The sequence below is a fragment of the Alnus glutinosa genome, chromosome 6, assembly GCF_958979055.1.
Source record: "Alnus glutinosa chromosome 6, dhAlnGlut1.1, whole genome shotgun sequence".
Lineage (NCBI taxonomy): Eukaryota > Viridiplantae > Streptophyta > Magnoliopsida > Fagales > Betulaceae > Alnus > Alnus glutinosa.
Window position 1 is genome coordinate 20,502,047 of NC_084891.1, and position 20,652 is coordinate 20,522,698.

At 33.1% G+C, this 20,652-nt stretch overlaps 1 protein-coding gene and 1 non-coding gene across 4 annotated transcripts; both read left to right on the forward strand.

The window, feature by feature from the left end:
* The first annotated feature begins 507 nt into the window (after positions 1-507).
* LOC133872084 (U5 spliceosomal RNA) lies at positions 508-624 on the forward strand. Its single transcript, XR_009900934.1, has one exon. It is a non-coding gene; the product is annotated as a U5 spliceosomal RNA (small nuclear RNA).
* Positions 625-7,954: 7,330 nt separating this feature from the next.
* LOC133871177 (auxin-responsive protein IAA33) lies at positions 7,955-9,316 on the forward strand. 3 transcript variants are annotated; one of them, XR_009900833.1, is made up of 3 exons: positions 7,955-8,616; positions 8,924-9,062; positions 9,153-9,316. XR_009900833.1 is itself a non-coding variant. In XM_062308566.1 (3 exons), exons 1-2 carry the CDS (start codon positions 8,210-8,212, stop codon positions 9,000-9,002), a joined length of 486 nt encoding a protein of 161 aa, XP_062164550.1. In that variant the 5' UTR covers positions 7,955-8,209; the 3' UTR covers positions 9,003-9,035; positions 9,153-9,316. The 3 variants fall into 3 exon arrangements, 2 of the variants coding, with proteins under 2 accessions (XP_062164550.1, XP_062164549.1); XM_062308566.1 differs by having other exon boundaries at positions 8,924-9,035; XM_062308565.1 differs by having other exon boundaries at positions 8,924-9,316.
* The last annotated feature ends 11,336 nt before the right edge of the window (positions 9,317-20,652 follow it).

Sequence of the window (20,652 nt, forward strand, 5' to 3'; positions counted from 1 at the left end):
AAATTCTGACTATAATATAAATAGCATCAGTTTCATTTAAAATATAGAGATTTTACGTCCATCACATCATCTTAATTTTTTTAAAAATGAATCAATATTGACTTTTACATACGCGTTAAATACATCAACTTCCTTCGCGTCTTATTTTGACATTTTTTTTTCCCCTAATCTGATGCACATCCACAGTTGGTAAAAGCGACCTCTTCTACTTGTTCTTGTTTGCCCACAGTGTATTATTGGCGTAAGGCAGAAGAATCAAATAAAATATAATACAAATTTCACACAGAGGATGTCATCTTGCCTTGTTTAATTTTCTGCCTTTTTCCTTGCTTTGTTTTTCAACGCATCCTTCTGTGCTTTGAATTTATTATTCAAAAGTGATGGATGCAGTAGTCAGCAGGGCAGTAATTCTAACTTGGCGCTTTTGTCCCACATGGGAGAGATGGCGAAAGCGTAGGTTAAGACGGTAGATATAAAACACCCAAGCGCTCTAGTTTAAAATCACGGGGCCACGCGGTGAGCACAGAGCGAACTATTCTTTCGCCTTTTACTAAAGAATACCGTGTGCTCGCGGCAAATGGTGGCATACGCCCATTTTTGGAGGGTTTCTTCTGAAGGGAAAGCCCCTAAAATTAAGTGTTGAAATATTTCTTCGGTGCTGGGCTCGCTTCGTGTAGCCTCTAAATTGTCGTTCTTTTATCTGTAGGGCTCTATTAGAGTAGCCTATGGATTATGTTTCTACTTTTAGTAGGATAAAAATTAAGAACAATTGTATTTTTGATTTTTTAAGTTGATCTAAATTATGAATTGCTTTTTATAATACAAAATGTATATAAAGAGTCTTTGTAATAATGAGACAACTTTTAAATATTATTTGTATTATAATTTACTAACAGACTTTCTTTACTTAGTGGACGAAGAGTGATTTGTAATTATAGTACCACAGGGAGTAATTTGTAATTTAGGCCAATCTCAAGGATTAGTGGTGCAATTAATCAAAAAAATTATCTTGCCAGTTTCAATGATTAATCTTTATTAAAAAAATAATAATAATAAATAAAGATTGATTAGGATGAAAATGAGTACTTCTCTTTTTCTTTATCTTTTTAATACACAGGACAACAGTTTTAATCTAGAGAAAATTATTTTTTATGGTTCATTAAATTAACATGTTATAGGTTTTTTTTTTTTTTTTTTTTTTTTAATTTTTTTAAATAAGCTGGCAAGGCCTGCAAATTTCATTACAGGAATAAAGATCACAGTAAATAGAGATATAGAATCCCCACACATAAAGCTAAAAAAAATCTTGACTTAAAGCAGCAACCAAAATAATAAACAAACATTGCAAAAACAAACATTTGAGCCCCTCTTTACAATGAAGCACATCCTATCTAAAGAAATGAGGGTCAATCTAGCTCCCAAGCCATCTAAATGCTCAAGTAAAATCTGATCATTACAATGGTAGACTGTGAAAAGAGACCAATAATATACAAAACAACATGAAAACCACCAAGCAACCGGCGTAAGGAAAATCGTTGCCGGAGTTGGTGCGTGTGAAACACACGCTATCTCCGGGAAACCTCCAAGCAGTAGACGGCTTTCATAACCACAATCCTCACCAGCCAAGACCGGAAAGTACAAGCCGTGGCCCACATGCGCTGATCCAGGGAGGAAAAAGTCCCCGGCGCATGCAAGCCACGAGCCGATTAGGACAGAGAAGCACAACCGCGTCTTGAGCCTATCGGATCGAAGGTGCGTATCGATAAAAACACAGTCAAAGCGCACAAATCTAGCACCAAGAAAAAACACCCAAAGCAAATACAGTTAGATAAGCTTCGCCGGAGACACACCCACAACCAACCATCCTTACAAACCATAAATAGAGAAGTCTTCTACCAAAAGATAAACAACAAAGAAAAGAAAACAGAAAAAACAACTCCATAGCCAAAGCTAGGAGAAAAGCCAGCTTGTACTGGCTTGTACCCACAAACAACCCTAATGGCTGGAGGAAAACCTAGCCTCCACTGGAGCAAGACCAGGGAAGAAACAAAACACCCTCCCCCCCCCCCCCCCCCTTCTAGCGAAATCAGCTCCCCGAACTCTCACTCTCTCTAAAAAACTTTGGAGACTCTTTCTCTAAAAGTGGTGAAAATATATATAAAGAGAGAAATGTTATGTTCGTGCCACATCTTAGTTTTTTTTTTTCCTTAAAAAAATACAGCCACTCGACTAAAACTAGCAGGATAGTTACGCTTCATTCTTGTGCTCATCTTTTACCCTTCTGTGCCACGTATGTGGCACAATGCCACGTCTTTTTTTTTTTTTTTTTTTTTTTTTTTCCAAAAAAAAAAAAAAATTACTCGAGTAAAACCGGTCAATGTTACGCTTTAGGCAAATGATATTTGTACACACACTCACATTTGGTATGAGACCCATCTCACCTGCATGGATCTCACACCAATGGGTCCCATACCGAATGTGAGTGTGTACGAATAACACATATCTATTTCTCAAAATAAAATAAAATAACACATCCCTACACTTTATTATGGAGGAAAGCTCAAAGCTTCCGTCCCCCTTCTCCTCCTTTTCTTAATTTTTTTTTTTCTCCTCTATCCCTCCATTTTCCCTTTGCTAACGCCTCATTTGAAACCCTTATCCTATTAGAGTTTTCTTTAGCCTTATTTACCACTTTGGAGGCTTTATCTACCATTTCAAAGATCTTCTTTATATTTTTGGAAGCTTTGTTTATATTTTCCTTAATACCATCACCGATTATCTCCCTCATTCACCGTGTCTCTAGCTGGATTTATCAAGGATTTTGGATTGAATTTTTTGTAGTTAGATTTATCTTCCTCCGCCAGATCTTGCTTGACACACACGCCACCATTGTGCTCCATGTCGTTTTCCGTCTTTGTCAACACCAGTCGTGCCTCTATCAGACCTCTTCTCACCGGAGCGTGGTTTGCACATGCCTGTGAGTGGATCATACTCGTTGGCGCATGTTGTACATGCTCCGCCTTATGGATAGCCTTTCACCGCACATGCTCCCTCTTGTTTCCTCCTCTGCTATTTTCCACCATTGCAATCGCCCTCGTATGGTGGTCCTATCTCCACTGGTCTTCTTCGTCGGCTCATGGTTCTGCTCCTTGTTTTTATTTATTTTCTGTAGTTTTTTTAGGGCTATTAAAGCTATCTTCACCTTTGGTTTCGTTTTAACGTTTATTAGTGCCTTCTTTGCTATGGTGGTTCACATTTGGGTGTGCCACTGCAGTTGTTTTTTTGCTTGGCTACTGTTTGAGTTTTCAGACCTTTCGAAGTTTGGGGCCCTTCTTACGCATCTTGGTTGCGCCATTAGTGATGTACCTTACCAAATCGCCTTTAGTGGCGACCACTTTTCTTGGTCTTTATTCCAATGATATATAGGGATGCATCATTCATTTATTGCATTTCATTTTATTTTTTGTTTACTTACACTGATGTAGTTATTTCGGGATTCTTTGTTGGGTTGTCCAACCCTCTGTTTTTCTTTGTTGTAATAAAATCATCAATACCTTTTTTTTTAATAACCATTTTGCCTTTCTTAAATACGCTAACTAGATCCTGGGGAGGATCCTTCTCCAAGGGCTACATGGGTGGGGGGTGGGGATTCTTTGTCTAATTAATACCTTGATAAATTGCCATTGACTTTCTTTCTCAACATCAGAAAGCAAACTTTTCTCCACGTGCGGTTTGAGTTTTTCTTAAGTTTAATTCCCTCCTTGGGATTATATTGTCTGTGGGATTCGTCATTTTTCTTTTTAAATCCACTGGAATATAGAGAGGCATTGGATGTTCAAGTATTTTATAATCAATTCTACTAGCCCTAATACCCAAGCAATAATTACAGGACATCTCCAGCAAGCTACTACTGCCGTTTTGTACAATGGAGGGGATCCAATTTTTTGCATTTAGGTTCGATTCTTTCGATGTAAAATATATTCTGAAAAATATTTTTATTTTTATTTTTATTTTTTTGTGTTTTGTACGATTGAGAATTATGGTCATATTGAAAATATTTTTGATTGACTAAAAAACCTTTATTTAATTTTTATAAAATAGTTTTCATTTTTTAAAACTGTAAACTATTTTTTGAGTTTAAGCTTTTTCTTCTTGCATTCATTCTCTCGTAGCTCATTTTCTGTTGCCGCCGGAATCCTTTGCCGGCCACCAATCTCCGCCTCCAGAGGTTGTTGGAAACTGTCACGGTGTTCGCCAGAAGCCGCCGACTATTTTTTTGTCGTCGTTTATTTTTAGTATGAAACAAACGCCAAAAAATATTTTTTAAAAAATTATTCTTCTAAAAAGTAAATTTCAAATGTCAAAACAAACGGAGCGTTAGTTTCCAAACCATGCATCTAACAACTTTCAACATCACACATAGATTGTCACTTAAGCAGGACAAAACTAAATATTTAAAGTTGGGAGGGACGGATTGGATTGAAATTATTCTTTTTGAATCATCATTAATAAAACAAAAAATTCTCCCAAAATTTAAAAAATTAACTTTTTTACCTTTACTTGGGAGCTTCTCTTCAGCCAAAAACCAAAGCTAAATCGCCTCCCTCTTCTTTTAGCTAAAAAGAAGATCATCCCTCCACCATTCAGCTCCCTGCAATTCTACAAATGTGATTATGGTGATCATATTTTTGAGGTATTCATTTTACCACGTGGTTCTTTTGTAGTTTGTGTTTGTATTTAACGAAAAATTTGTGACGGAAGGGCGAACTAAAGGGGGCTAAAAACTTAAATACTAATATTGAACCTTTTGATAATTTAGTGGTAACAATGCAAAACCCGTGATACTTCGACGGGATAAGTGAAATTTTTCCATTTTACAATTTTCATAGACCGATAGACAATAAAGTAACAAATTTTTATGGGTTAAGTACTTTTGCCCCACTTAAACTATCACTCAATTGCTTTAAACTACTATTTCTTGGCACCCCCTAGTCTCTACAGGGTTAGTCAAAGATCGTTAAATCAAACAGAATATACATTTTTAGATGTAAAAGCATGAAAATGCCCTCAAAATAAAATAATAAAAAACAAAAAAACAAAATACAAAACAAATTAAAACTTAAACTTAAACTTGATAAATAATAATAATTTTTTTAAAAGAAAAAAAGAAGAAAGAGCAAGGGTGGTGACCCAAGATATTTTTCGTCTTTTCACTTCCTTTTAACGATTTGACTCACGACAGGAGTTTTGTGAAAATCCTTCATTTTAACGATTACATCAATCATGTATTTCAAAATACCAACTTTTACGTTAAAAAATCCTTTCTTTTTGTGAAAACCCTAATTTTCTATATCTTCTCACATCTTAAACATTACAACAACCTTAATATTTCCATCAACCATCGCAACAACTTCAAAACCCAACATTTACGCAATCCATAAAATTAAGGAAATGACAATAAAGAAAAAGAGGATGGAAGAAAATTATACATTTGTTTGCTCTTCTCCAAGCCTTTAACCTCCTATTGAGCACTCCTTCACCTCTCTCTCTAAAAATCCCTACTCTCTCTCTCTCTCTCTAAAACATATGCTCTCTTGGCCTCTTAACTTTGGATGGACAAATGGAGAGAGAAAGAGTAATTTTTCTCTTCAACTTGGGGCCTTCAAATAGGCAAACTTCTTGTCTACTGTGCACTTCTGTTCGAATGGAATATTCTACTGTTCAAACGAGATCATGTCATTCACAGTAAATGCGCGTATCACCGCCTCGTGCCACACTTGGACACATTGTTCTGTTCGAACTACACTTTACATCGTTCGAATGTGATTAGGTTAAACGTATTTATTACTCATCGTATGACTCCGTATTTCACCGAACCTGCACAATGATCGACACATGGAGATGTTCCATTCGAATGCGATCTATCAATATCCTAATTGACATGTGACAGAGTACTTGTGTTTGAACGCAATCAACCCCTGTTCGAACACTGTGTCTTTGTATCGAATTTTTAAAGTTTCTATCTCAATATTTTTTGCCCCTTTTTGATCAAATGCCAACGAGTCCCTGTACTCAACCCAATTCCTATTTAGCCCAACATTTATCCATAAATTTCTCATTTTCTAATTTTATTTGTTATTTATTTACCCATGGTATTACACATGCATTGTAAACAAAACCAAAGGATGTGCGTACATAAAATAGAATCCTCTCTATGTCAAGTGAAATATAGAGAATTCATTTTACAATTAAAATTTTGTTTTATTGCATTTAATGAAGTACATGATGCTGTATCATTTAAAAATTTTAAATGACGTGACAACTTATAGACCATTAGATTTATATAATTTATAAAATCTAATCATCTCAATTGATCCGGCGTACTTACCACCATATTCTAGAAGAGTCATGCTATATGCAAACTTTTATCTCTTTTTTATTCTCTAAATGTGACATCATTTATACAATAATCATTAAATTTGAAATGAATTACTATTAAATTTTAATTCAATAATTATTTTAAAAGTCACGTTATATTTTGAGAGATAAAACAAGAATAAAAGTCTTACGTCTAATATTATTTGTCTTAGAACAAATTTGCTTGTAGGTTTGTAGCTTGTAGGGCCAATTATACCTGCCGACCCAAAAGAAAATGTTTCCACTAGATACCCTATCCCATCAAATTTAAGCAGGGCAATTAGGTGATTGGTTGCTTAGAAAAATGAAAAAAATAAAATAAAATAAAATTAGGTGATTGGTTGCTCAGAAAAAAAATAATAATAATTAGGCGATTGACTGGGCCTCACAACGGGTACAAGCTAGTTAATAAGTTATTGAAGTCCCCGTGGGGATACATTGTAACTTCGAGGTGATCGATGCTCAACCATCCACATTAATCTCTAATTTATTAAGACTTAAGAGCAAATGGCGTGGGGTTCCGACCATCTGAGAGTCAACGGAGCGAGCCTTTCGGCGACCGCAACGCGATCGTCTCCGTAGCCCATGCCTCCCGATTTTCAAGATTGTGTATTTTGTATAACTTATTTAATAATCTTATTATTTTAAATTTCAATTAATTTACTTTTTTTCGGCTTGCTTTTTCTCCACGCTAGTTATCACCATCCCCATAAATGTTATATTAAAAAAATAATTATTCACGTAAACACCTCCCCTAAATAATGCCAAAAAAATATAAAAATGATTTTATAATACAACAAAAACCAAGACACCCTCTTTTGCACTCACAAGCAAGCATTTCTTATGTTATAATCGTTAATAATTTAGACAGGTAATATGAAAAATTTTGTATGAGATCTACCGGACAGATTTGTAGCTAATTCTTACAAACCATTATAATAAAATGTTAAGTGTTTCTTATCATGTATTTTAATAACATGTATTTCTCATGTTTTTTTAATAGCATTAATAAGAAAGCATTTACTTCTCACATGCTTTAACCTTTTAAGAATATATGCCACTTTATTAGAATGGTTTATATGAATTAGCTACAACCATATCCGAATCCACTTATTCGGATAGGTGGCCGTATCGATTAAAATTTATTTAAACAAGTGAATTTCATATGGAGTTCGACAGAGAATGAACCTATATGTTTAGACAGGTGATCGAATAATCCAAAATTTATTCGGACAGATAAATTCTATACACAATCTTTCACATTATCTGCTCAAATTACTAACAATTTAAACCAATAATTATTGTGGAACTTAATCCCATGTGTTAAAATTTGTGGGTAAATTTAAAATATGGAAATAATAGTGTAAAGTAAGAGAGAAAATAATACAAAAAATTATGGATTGTTTGGTATTAGACACTTACATTTATCTCTCTATGTAGCTCCCAGCTAAGACCATATTGTATCTCATTAACTTAATTAATTATTTATGATACATAAATCAATTTATTTAACTATAAATAGAGACTCTGACTCTCACTCCTCATCTCTTTCACTCATTTGTATTTTGTATGCTTGTCGGTGCACCGAGTTTAACCATATTCTCACTCACACGCACGCATGCACTCTGATCCACCAAATTTCTGCATGAATTCCTTTTCTCTCTAACTTAAAACCCACTGAAGACCAAACCCTTTTAAGCTTCTAGCTATATATAGCTCCTCCCCAGAAAATATTTGCCATCCAATATATATATAGAGAGAGAGAGACAGAGAGAGGGAAAAAGCAAGAAAAATGAGTAGTTTTGATTCTCAGAGACAAGACTCTTTGAAAAGGAGATGGGCGCAAGAAAGGAGAATTGTCGGTGGTGCAGCTCCAACTTCTTCCCGACCACCTTTCGAGGGAAACCCTAAAAACAATCTTCAGGGGTTCCCTGAGCTAGATGATGATCTGGTTTCCACGGTGGTTCCACCGGTGACAATCGTGCTGGAAGGCCGTTCGATCTGCCAGCGCATCAGCCTTCATAAGCATGGAAGCTACCATAGCCTAGCAAAGGCCCTGAGACAGATGTTTGTGGACGGCGGCGACACTGGATTCACTTCGGAGAATGATCTTGACCTCTCTAATGCTGTTCCCGGTCATCTCATTGCTTATGAAGACATCGAAAATGATCTTCTTCTCGCCAGCGACCTTAATTGGAAGTACGTTATTCTTGCCTGTCTTTTTTCTTTTTTCTTTTTTCCCTCTTAAAAGAAGAAAACAAAAAACAACTTTTCTTGGCCTTTTACGGTTTTACCCACGTACATTGTCCTTAGAGCCCTCCTAATCACTTGCATATTTTTATAAGCAAAATAGTTAATCCAAATCTATTTTATATATTTTAATTAATGAGTTTCAAAATATATCATATATATATATATTCGATTATTTATTATTTCACTATACCATTTAAATGTTTTGATTTTCTCTATGTTTATGTATTAATGTACCATTTGTACGTATGAACAGAGATTTTGTGCGCGTGGCAAAGAGAATTCGGATACTGCCAATAAAGTCAAATGCAAGGAAGGAAAGAGGAGGGATATAGCTTGCCGCCTTGCTTGTATTATGCATTAGCTAGGTTGGCTTATTATGCATTCTTTCAAAGGTTTAGATTTAATTTTTTTTTAAAAAAAATTAAATTTAAATCGTTGAAAAGACGTACACTGCTCTTAAGCCGAATTCATGTGTATTGCAGGTGGCCGGTGTTGGGAAGGATCGAGGTGAAGGAAGTTACATAGATAAAAAACCAAATGGGAACATTTTATGTAACTTGTAGTCGTTGGAAGCATATGTGCTTTTTCTAATGTAAATTAAGCTCTTTATTTCCTTAAATGAAAAGAAGTATTTAATCTTCTATGATTTTCCATTGTCGTGATCGAAAGTTGTATATTGTTTCTTATTACCACAAGAGAATTTTTAATTTTTAATTTTTAATTTTTAATTTTTAATTTTTAATTTTAATTTTAATTTTTTATTATTATTATTTTTTTTTTTATGGTTGATGCGCAAACAATATAAATCTTGTTAATTGTGAAGTTATCGGTATTGTTATACGCTCATTATAAACTGCCATTTTCAATCTACTTTCACGATGGACCACCACGTGCATGACGTTGCCATAACGCCACTTTGTCTGCATGTCTCCCGGCCCCCACCCCTACTATATTAATTGTTAGTGAAAACTAAGGGAGAATTTCATTTAAGGGTATTCAATTTTTACTATTTTTAAAAGAAGATATTTAACCTTCAAAACGTTTTAATTTAGGGTATCAATTTTTTGGAAAGTCTTAATTATATATATTAGGGGTCCTCAATTAGAATTTTATGTTAAATTCTATCAAAATTTTCAAAATACCCATGTGATTATTTTTTTTTAAAAAAAAAAATTAGAAATTTTTTCAAAGATTCAGATATGGGTATTTTTACAAATTCCGTTAAATTATAATCAACACATAATTCCTAGCAATTTTTTTCCTTTTTTTTTTTTTCTAAAAAAATGAAGGGTATTTTTGAAATTTTGATAGAATTTAACGGAAAATCTTAATAGAGGACCCTTAATTGAGACTTTTCGAAAAATGGATACCATAAATTGAGACGTTTTGAATTTCAGGTATCTTCTTTCAAAAAGGGTGAAAGTTCGGTACCCTTAAGTGAAATACTCCTGAAAATTAAAGTTATGTTTGTTAAAATATTGATTAAATAATTAAATTTATTTTTTCTTACCACTTTAAGATTTTGGAATAATAGTGATTTAATATGGTATCTGTTGAAAATAAATCCCTCATGAGTCTCACTCAATCAGCCCCTACACGGAAGATAATCAAACAGTTAAATGAATATTAATTAAGATCCTCTCCTTATGGAAATTATATATGCTCTCATATGGCAATTAATGTGATACATATGGAGAGTCTCACTCAAATACAACTATATAGAATTCCCTTTAACTTAAGTATCAGAATGTCCCCAGTCCTCTAAAGGCCCGGCAGATTCAGTGACGCTTTTCTTATTTTGCAGGTAGCCCATTGCTGGTCAGACCGTCTCCTGTGGGAACGACTGTTTTTCATCCCTTTGAAAACTAACAATTGCGGGTCAAACCGTAAAAAAAAACCGCATTAATTTAGATTCAGAGGCCATGAGTTCGAATCATAACTTCACAATTCAACATTCATTTTAATTAAATATGTTACGTGTTAAGATCCAAACTTTTAGCATACACCAAAGTTTTAGTCCTGTTTGGATGTATAACAGAACATACCAATTTTATCACATATAGGCGTGCACGTGCATAGGTTTAAAAATGGGCAAACCGTCCAGCATGCATCCTGCCATGTTTGGTGTACATGTTTTGTTTAGAATGGGATGTTATATAATTTGGACAATAATCTCGTCAGATTCAAAGTTGCCAAGCAGCTGTACATGAAATAATTGTAGATTGCACATGGAACTAATAAACCATGTACGACTTCAACCTCCCACTACTTTAATTGCAAACTACTTTGCAAGTTGCAACTTTCATGCCCCAACTTTAAGGGTAAAATAATGATCAACAGGAGACACCACGCCTCATGAATTTAAGATTAATTATTGGCCTAAGCCCATTTGTTTAATTGTTTCCATGTAAAATATTGTTTTAAAAATGTTTTTTTATTTCTTATTTTTAGTGTTGGATTCCACGTAAAATATTGGTTAACCTAAAAATATTTTTAGTTACCCAAGTAAAATAATCTTTTTTTTTTTTTCTTTCTTTCTCCTTTTTAATGAATAACCAAGTAAACTAATTTTCATAAGATATAAAATAGTTTATGCTTTCCATCTACGTAAACTTTTTTGCTGCTCTCCAACACCTCTGAACGTGCTATTGTGAGATGGCCCCTTATGGGGCCTACCTGCCCGAGCAGATCTCAGGCTACCTTCCTAGGCAGATAGACCCTACAAGGGCACTCTCACGATTGCCTAGGAAAATTGATATATATGGGCAAACAATTGTACTGGATCTCAATCCCAACCCTAAAGGATATTATCTCACACTCTTCCTTCATAGCTTCTCTTCGCCATCTCTCTCTTACTCGCTGCTTCCCAAATTATATGAAAATTTAACAAATATTTACTGATTTTCCGTACAAGCCGAACGCCAAAAAATGTTTTCAGTTGAAATAATTTTCCTAAGAAAATAATTTCATCTAAAAATATTTTCCAACAAAAAACATTTTATGCTGAAACAAACAGGCATAAAATAAATAAATAAATAATAATAATAAAAAGACTCCATACTAACAGATGAATTCTATAACATCGATGGTGCTCCATAGGATGCTTTGCAAAAGCGAGGTCAAGTGCTAGCTAGTTCAAGCATTTCAATGTGTAGAGACTAGAATTAATGCATTTGGATCCTCTCTAGTTCAAATGAACTGGAGAGAAGCCAATTAGTTGAAATGGAGGGACAAATTTATCCAAAAAAATATAAAATGACAAGTTTACCCTTCCGCTTAAATTAACTGGCTCCTCTCCAATTCTTTTGAACTGGAGAGGATACTTGTTCAAAATTAATATCCCTTTAGCGAAGGGTTATGTTGTACTCACTACACACCAAAGAAAAAAAAAAAAAAAAAAAAAAAAAAAAAAAAAAAAACCTGGCATTTTGTGTTATTTTTTAAAGGACACTATTTTACTAAAAAAACATCACCAATCAGTTGGTGTCATTTATATTGCGTCATTTGCTTTTGGCCGTGATATCACCTGTCTAGATTTTTTTTTTTTAAACGCTTCTTCCTTTAAGCATCATAAATCTGAAATGACGTAAATATGTCACCATCCTTTCATACAAATGTCATTACAAATAATGCCGTTTTTTTATAAATGACGCATTTTTTGTGTGATGCTTATACAATATACGTCATTATTTTTTGACGCATACTATATAAAAGAAGTTAAAATTTTATAACACTTGTGTATCAAACATCATTATTTTGTGACACCTAATGTATAAAGGACGTTAAAGTTTTATGACATTTTCCATGTAAACGTCACAAAATAAACATTTCACAAACAATTTACGCTGTTTAATTGCTAAATGATGTAAATTTTCTTTTTAAAAAAAATGGTTATTATATGAAATTTCCTCCTTTTTTTAAATATGTTCTCACCTCATAAAACATCTACAAAATAACTTAATCGAAAACAAAATCATATGGACAAAATACTATCATTAGATTGCTAACAAATACCTTCAAACAATGTTTAAACTAAATTCAAAACAAAACACAATTTTATATGCGCTATTGAAATTACCCTTGTTTCAAAATAAGCAAACACCTAAGGCAATGTACTCATAGTACCATTGCTTCCTTAATTACAAAAAACCTTAAAAAAGACCAAAACATCATATCGTCCGCTTGACATCCGGTTGTCTATCAACCTTGTTCTGCATCAATGAAATTCAACAGCAGCTCTAAATCCTACAATCAAGGAAAAAAAAATGTTAGGATCATCTATATACTGTAGTCAAGTAAATCAGTACTAGTCAAAACAATATATGCTAAGTAAAAACAGGGAAAACAATATTAGCTATGTTACATAGAATAATGCCTTTGTTGTCTTAAAATCCTCCATAGATTCGTCCTTAAGGCCCCAAATGATGTTGCGAAACAATAATTTCACTCTCTAGCTATTATTCCATGAAACAAAGGAATCAAGTACAGCAGAATATATATATATATATATACACACTTTTATTAGAACTCTTGAGCAACCAAAAATTAAGGATTGCATGTAGCATTTTCCATGAAAAAAATAAAAATATATATTAAAAAATAGGAAAAATAAAAGAAAACCTGCCTAAGCAATGCTTCACACATATACAAAATACACAGCAATGAATAAGCCAACACCCAATACCAACAACATCCTTGTGAATCAACTGGCTAATCATGGTTAGCATCTACTGCAGTGCCTGTCCTAGCCTGTGAGATTTGATTAGCATATATCGTGACCAACCGCAGTTGTGTGCTGTTAAGCCCCTCCAAGTATGGCAAGAATGATTTTCCAAGGATGATATAAATATCCACAAGACAGAAAACAACAGTCTGTACCACCCAATATTGACATACAACAAAACCATATTAGAATCAGAGCAGGAAAAGAAAGAATTACATCCATGTAAGCATGCTGATCAACATGTTCATAGCAAGATATATATTTTTAGGAGTATATCATAATATCATTGTCATATTGTTGTTCCCAAAAGACAAGGGGTGAGGGTGTGGGGGAAGGGGGAGGGGGCAAACTCTACGAGTAAGCTTTCTCATCCTCTCATTCTCTGATTCGTATGCAACTCTATTAGGTCCAAGTTATTTTCATTATTTCTACACCAACTTCTAAATTCTCCATTTCATTATTAAGAAAAAAAAATTTGCAATTAATTAGGCTTAGACTAAATAAATAAATAGCATTCAATTATGAACATGACGTATAGACAGAGAATCTAGTGAGGCCAAATTAAACCAGATTAACAACAGATTTTCAATAAGTTTGGCCATTATAGTTAGAGATGAAAAGCCATAAGAAGAGGAAGTTCATTACTTTTAACACTTGTTTGGTAATGGAAGTAAGAGTACAGAAGCATAGAAAAGTATGGGGCTGACTGAGGCTGTGTTGTGATAAGTTTGTACAGTGTTCTTCAAACCTCATTTTGAATAAACGACCTGAATTCCTCAAATTGCAGAGGATCCTAATCGGTTTTGGACATCTAACATCCTACTATCTCACATGAAAAATCATTATTAAATGGGAAATCTACATGCACTTCCAAGTACACACTTTTTGACGTGACAATAAAGTTGCTTAAGTAGGAAAGCAACCAAAAATTCGTAAAATAAGTGCAACTAAATATTGTTATTTAACACATGCACCTTCTGATTTGTCTTTCACTGTCGTCTCCCGCTTGATCATCGTCATTGACCTCAATTGGGTGTTCACCTACAACAAGAGGGGAATCATAATGTTAATGATTTTACGCCAATTAAAAAGTATTGTGTTGTATTATGTCACATGACATTTAAACTCAGCAATTCCTAGTTTAAAAATGAAACCAAAATAAAATATAACCTGCTACACCTACCCAAAGATGACTTGGGCATCATAGATGGGGAAGTTGTGTTCGGAATAATGTTCGGCGCATTGTCCCTATAAGCATTCCCTTCCACAAGCATGGTAAGAAGCTTTCTTATTTGAGTCATCTCACTCTCTTGCTTCTCATGCGCCATTTACATCTGCGTAACTTGAGCTTTCAGTTAATTAACTTCAGTTACAAGTTCAGGATCTTAGGAAGCTGATGTTGATGCCCTAAACACCTGGATCTGCTCGGTGTTGGCTCCAATCCCAATCCATGAACACGCCCAAGATTTTCAAGGCCCATTACTTGCCCATACACATCCTTTGGGGACCATGGTATTATGCCATGTATACATGATCTAGATGATGGAGTATCCTGTGACGTGAGTTCCTTCATCTCCTGTAATTAAATTCAAACTTATCATCTATTTAAATCAATTATACGAGACACAATGATATAAAAAATAAAGGATGCATACAAATATAATACAACATTTGCACTTACGATTTTTTCCTTGGCCTTATCATTGACGAGGGTGCCATCACTTTTTGTGTGAGTTTCTATAAACAGTTCGAACCTTTTGGGGGGGGGGGGGGGGGGGTATACCCTACCTTTGTCTCCTACAATAATAGAATTTTAGTCAAGAACCTATCAAACAATGTATCTTGAAACACCCAAAGTACATACCCGCTCGTTAACAACTCGGGCAATGTTTTTCGACCCCAAGGTGTGCGAAAATTCCTGCATCCCAGGTCTTTGCCTATTAGGAGACGACATCAACTTACAAATTAATGATGCTTGTTTGAAACGACACAACCAAAAAAAAAAAAAGAAAAAAAAAAGAAAAGAAAAATGCTGGTTTTTTTGTAGGGACTTTATGTAAAATTAGCTTTTGATACCTTGTAATATACCTAATATTCCACTCAATTATTAGGGTTTGCGATTTCAAAAAGTACGATTTAAAATAATAATTTTAAAATGAGAATAACTTCAATTCGGATGTGGCGTAAATCCACTTATTTACAGCCTTCAATAACAGCTGGACACGTCAGCTTGAAACACAAAAGAGAATATACACAACAATATAGGATTAGCCCATTCATAATTCATAGATGCCCGCTACCCATTCCACAAACTCCCTCTCTCGTCAATGGCAGAGTACGAACCATACCAGCAATGGCAACACTTACACCACCCAGCAATTTCTCTCTCTCTCTCTCTCGCTCTCTCTCTCTCTTTCTCAACCAAAAGCCATGTCTCTTGGTTCCTCTCTTCATAGATACCCACACAACCATTTGTGCACCTCACTGCTAAACCTTGTGATTTTGGTGTTTGGCGTTCATTCTGCCTCCTCTCTCACTCCTCTGACCTCCATCTGAACTCAAGGGCTTACCACTTTGACCATCACAGAAGGCTGATTCCAGCTCCACTTCGAGAAGACCTTAGAGAAGAAGCGCTCCATAGACCTCCAAAACAAGGAGCTCCACAAGCTCTTCCAGCTCTTCTACGTCTTTGTGGGCCAAACCCTCTGGTGCATCAACGAGTTCAAGTACCAGAGGCGTTGCCACCAAGATCCGCCTCCTCCCCCAAACACTGCCTTTGAAATCAACCAAAGGACATCGGCCCGCCTCCTACACTACTAAAAAACTGACAATTAGCCGTGTGTCTACAGTACAAGTTACTGTAGACACGCGTCCAACTAGCTACGTGTCATTATGACACGTGGCTAGTAGTATACACGGCCCAGTTGGCCGCGTGTTGGCCGCGTGTATTAAATACACGCGGCCAATTGGACACATGTATTAAATACACGCGTCTATATAGACGCGTGTATTTAATACACGTGTACATATGGACACGTTTATTATTACACGTGTCTATATGGACACGTGTATTTTTACACGTGTGTATATAGACGCGTGTATTTTATATACGCATCAGGATGGACACGTGCAATAATACACGTGTCCAAATGGACGCGTGTATTTACACGTGTCCAATTGGACGCGTGTATTTTACACGTGTCCATATTTTGCCACGTGTGTAAAGAACACGTGGCCAAATTTTTTTTTTTTCCCCCAGAAATATTTATTACATAAAAAAAAAATTTTGTTTTCTGTTCATTCATTTTTAAAAAAAAAAAAAAAACTCCTTATTTTATTAAGTATATATCATACGTACGTAAACCCTAACCTAATTTACATATTGTACTATATGCATAATTAAACCAAATAGTACTTCAAATTAGGGTTTAGTTTTGTACACTATCAACGTTTAGAAACCAAAGAAAAAAAATTTCAAACATAATAAAGTTAAAAAACCTATAATTAATACTATATATATAGATATGCATGCATTTATATACCCTATATATACATTTATAATGACTTGTATATATATACCCTAACCTTGCTATCTATGGCTACATATAGTAAATGCAATTATTTTGAGGGTTACGTACTACATAATAAATTAAATACTTATGGTTTAGTCCCTTATATAGTACATACACTTAGGGTTATGATTTATAGTTAGGGGTGTAAACGAGCTGAGCTACTCGTGAGCTTACTCGAGATCGGCTCGAATAAACTCGACTCGTGCTCGAATCGATTATTAAATGAGCTACTCGTGAACACGAAAATCAAACTCGATTATTAAACGATGCAAACTCGTATAAACTCGGCTCGACTCGACTAAAGCTCGTGAATCCGTTCGTATAAGGCTCGACCCGTTTATTAAGGCTCGACTCGTGTGTGTGCGTATATATATATATATATATATATATTAATTTGTTAACATATATAACTTATTTTTATAATATAGTATATTAATAAACAATATAGTATATGTAAGCATAAATTAAGTAACAAATAAAAATGATCAATAAATATTAATTGGTTATAATTATTTGGTTATATCAATATGTATATAAAATAGTAAAAGTGAATAATATCAATACTTACTTGATAATCACTTAATCATATAATATAATGACAACTCAGATACTTAATCATATGATTCATATTATATTATTCATGTAATATAATAGAACTATATGATCATATAATAATGTAACATTGTGGCATATGATATGTAATTACTGATTCACTATATCTAATGTTATAACTTATAAGTATTATTATTAGATACTTATGAATCATTACATCACCGTGATCACGTGATCCAAGATCAAAGATTATATGAATTGTTAAATCGTATGAATCACATGATCATACGATAATACTTAGATATGATTCATAATTTACAATCATAATATATATATATATATAGAGAGAGAGAGAGAGAGAGAGAGAGAGAGAGATGATATTTTGCCACCACAAAACACAATTCTTGACCATCTTGCTTATGTGGCAAGGTGGTCTCCTAGCCAGCTTTAGGGTTTTTTAAACAAAATAAAATAAATAAAGAGAAATGATTCTTTACCACCTAAATATACAACTTTTCACCACCTTGTCTATGTGGCAAGGTGGTCCCCCACTTTATTTTATTTTTTAAAAATAAAAAAACTCTAAAGTTAGTAGGGGACCACCTTGCCACATAGACAAGGTGGTGAAAAGTTGTATATTTAGGTGGTAGTGAATCATTACTCATAAATAAAAGTAAAAATTGTTTCGTTGGCAAAAATGATCAAAAGTTGTATATTGGGGTGGTAATGTATCACTACTCATATATTTAGTTATCAATCAAGCTATAAGTATAAGATAAACAATTGTTGTACAACTCTATCAACTTTTTTTCAATTTAATCATTGGATATGTTTTCTTACATGTAGGTCCTACATATCCAATGGTTGATTTTAAAAAAAGTTGTATAGAAGTTGTAATTATATAATATCTCTAAGTATAAATTATAGCACATAATGTCATATAAGTATACAAATACAATGATTAAGTATTTAGATACTTAGATACACTAATTGAGCATGATGTAAAATTTTAAGTATCTAATAATTATTAATAATACTTAAAGTCTTAGATACATTGATTAGGTATATAGATTACATATATAAGTATGAATTCACATTAATCATATGACATAATGACACTTTTGAAACTTAATCACATTATTCATATATAATGACAATGTAATTTATATAATCCCAAATTAAGTTATTAAGATTGGTCGGTTGGTCCGATTGGAATTACCAATGTATTAATTATAACCACAATTTGCGTGTTATCATTAGATTTTAGATCATATGATCTAACATTATGCATTTGTACTACATAACTATTAGATATGAATCATATGATCTAAGAATTATCATTAGACTTAAAAAAAAATAATATATATATATATTATTATCATTAGATATAATATAGGACCATATGAAAATATAATAATTATCATTATTAAAATTCCCAAAAAAAATTAATAATTTATTTCAAAAATCACATTAATTAACGAGCTAAACCTAAAACTTTATTATTTAATTGCATTAAACACATTCCCCTAAAATCGCTTTAACGAAAATAATAATAATAAAAATTTAATGTATTATTGAGATCAAATATTATTTGATATTAAATTGGAATTTTAGAATTATAAAGGAGTTTGACTAATGCAAATATGGGAATGAGATTGACCAAATCAACCTAATAAATTAAAATTTCATTCTTTCAAAAAAAATCAAATTTTTAATTGGAGATTTTACGAACAAACTTTCCTTAAAAGATTTTTTTTTTCTCTTATTTACATGATCTTTTGATTCTTGATTTTTTTTTTTTTTTTTTTTTTTGAATTTAAAGACAAAACGAAAAGGGAAAATAAAATTTCTTTAATAAAACAATTTAATTTTAATTTTCAAAATTAAAACTTTGAATTAACACTCAAATTTATTGCAATTTTTTCTATAATTACTTAATTAGTTAGCCCTTGGTTATGCAAAAATTGTCTTTCCAAAAGTCACACAGCATTAAAATTTTGAAAAATTATTTAATTTCCTTAAAAAACCGCATTAATTCAAAACCAAATTGTCTTTCCAAAAGTCACACAACATTAAAATTTTGAAAAATTATTTAATTCCTTTAAAAAATCGCATTAATTAAAAACCAAAATATAAAACCTTATTCTTGAATTACATTAACACAATCTCTGAAAATCGCATTAATTACTATAAATAAAAATTTAATGTATTAATATGACCTTTGAATTTTACATAATAGTTATACAATGTTCCACATATTCATTGAGTTCACTTTCGTTGATCAGATCCAAAGATTTATATTGAATCATTATAAGGAAAATTTGAATCAACGGTTAGGATATGTTTTTATAAGCAGATTTTACAGTAAACTACTAGACACTCATAAAGGGGATACTTTCCCAAAATTAAATTATACAACTTTCAACGCACGCGAAACGATGGGCTGAAAACTCTTTTTTTTTTTTCGAAAAATTAAGGCAATTTTTTTTAATTATCAACCGTCCGATTTTTCTTGATTAAATTTTAGCCGTTGGATGGAGAATGTGGTTTACAGCTGTTATACATATTTATACGTGAGAGTGATATGATGTTACATAACTCCATGAGCTTACTTCCAATGATCTAATCGAACGAGTTAGATTAAAGCTTGATTTTCTAAAAAAATAATCAACGGTTAGGATTGTACAAGGGCCGATTTCATGTACATACGTACATATTGGAAAAATATTTCAATCCCTATTTTCACGCAATTTGTCAAGGCACGCTTACCAAAACCTTACAGCCAACGCATTAAAAGCGTAATTTTTTAGGAGCATTTTGGCCATTCCATTATTTGTGTGAAATCTTAACCGTTAATTTTGGAAAGTGTTTTACAGCTGTAATGCATGTTTTACAAAGGATTTCTTATGGTGTTTCGCATAGTTGTAAGCCCACTCCCACTGATATGATCGAAAGTATTACATTAAATCTTGAAATAAGTAATTGTATTCAAAGGTCAGGATGACATTTTTGGCGGATTTAATCTACACACACGTGGAGGGGATAAATTCCAAATCTCTTCTTCCAAAATCCTTCAGAAATTAAAAAAGAAAAAGAGAAAAAAAAACTCTCATGTCTCATTTATCACTTTTCACT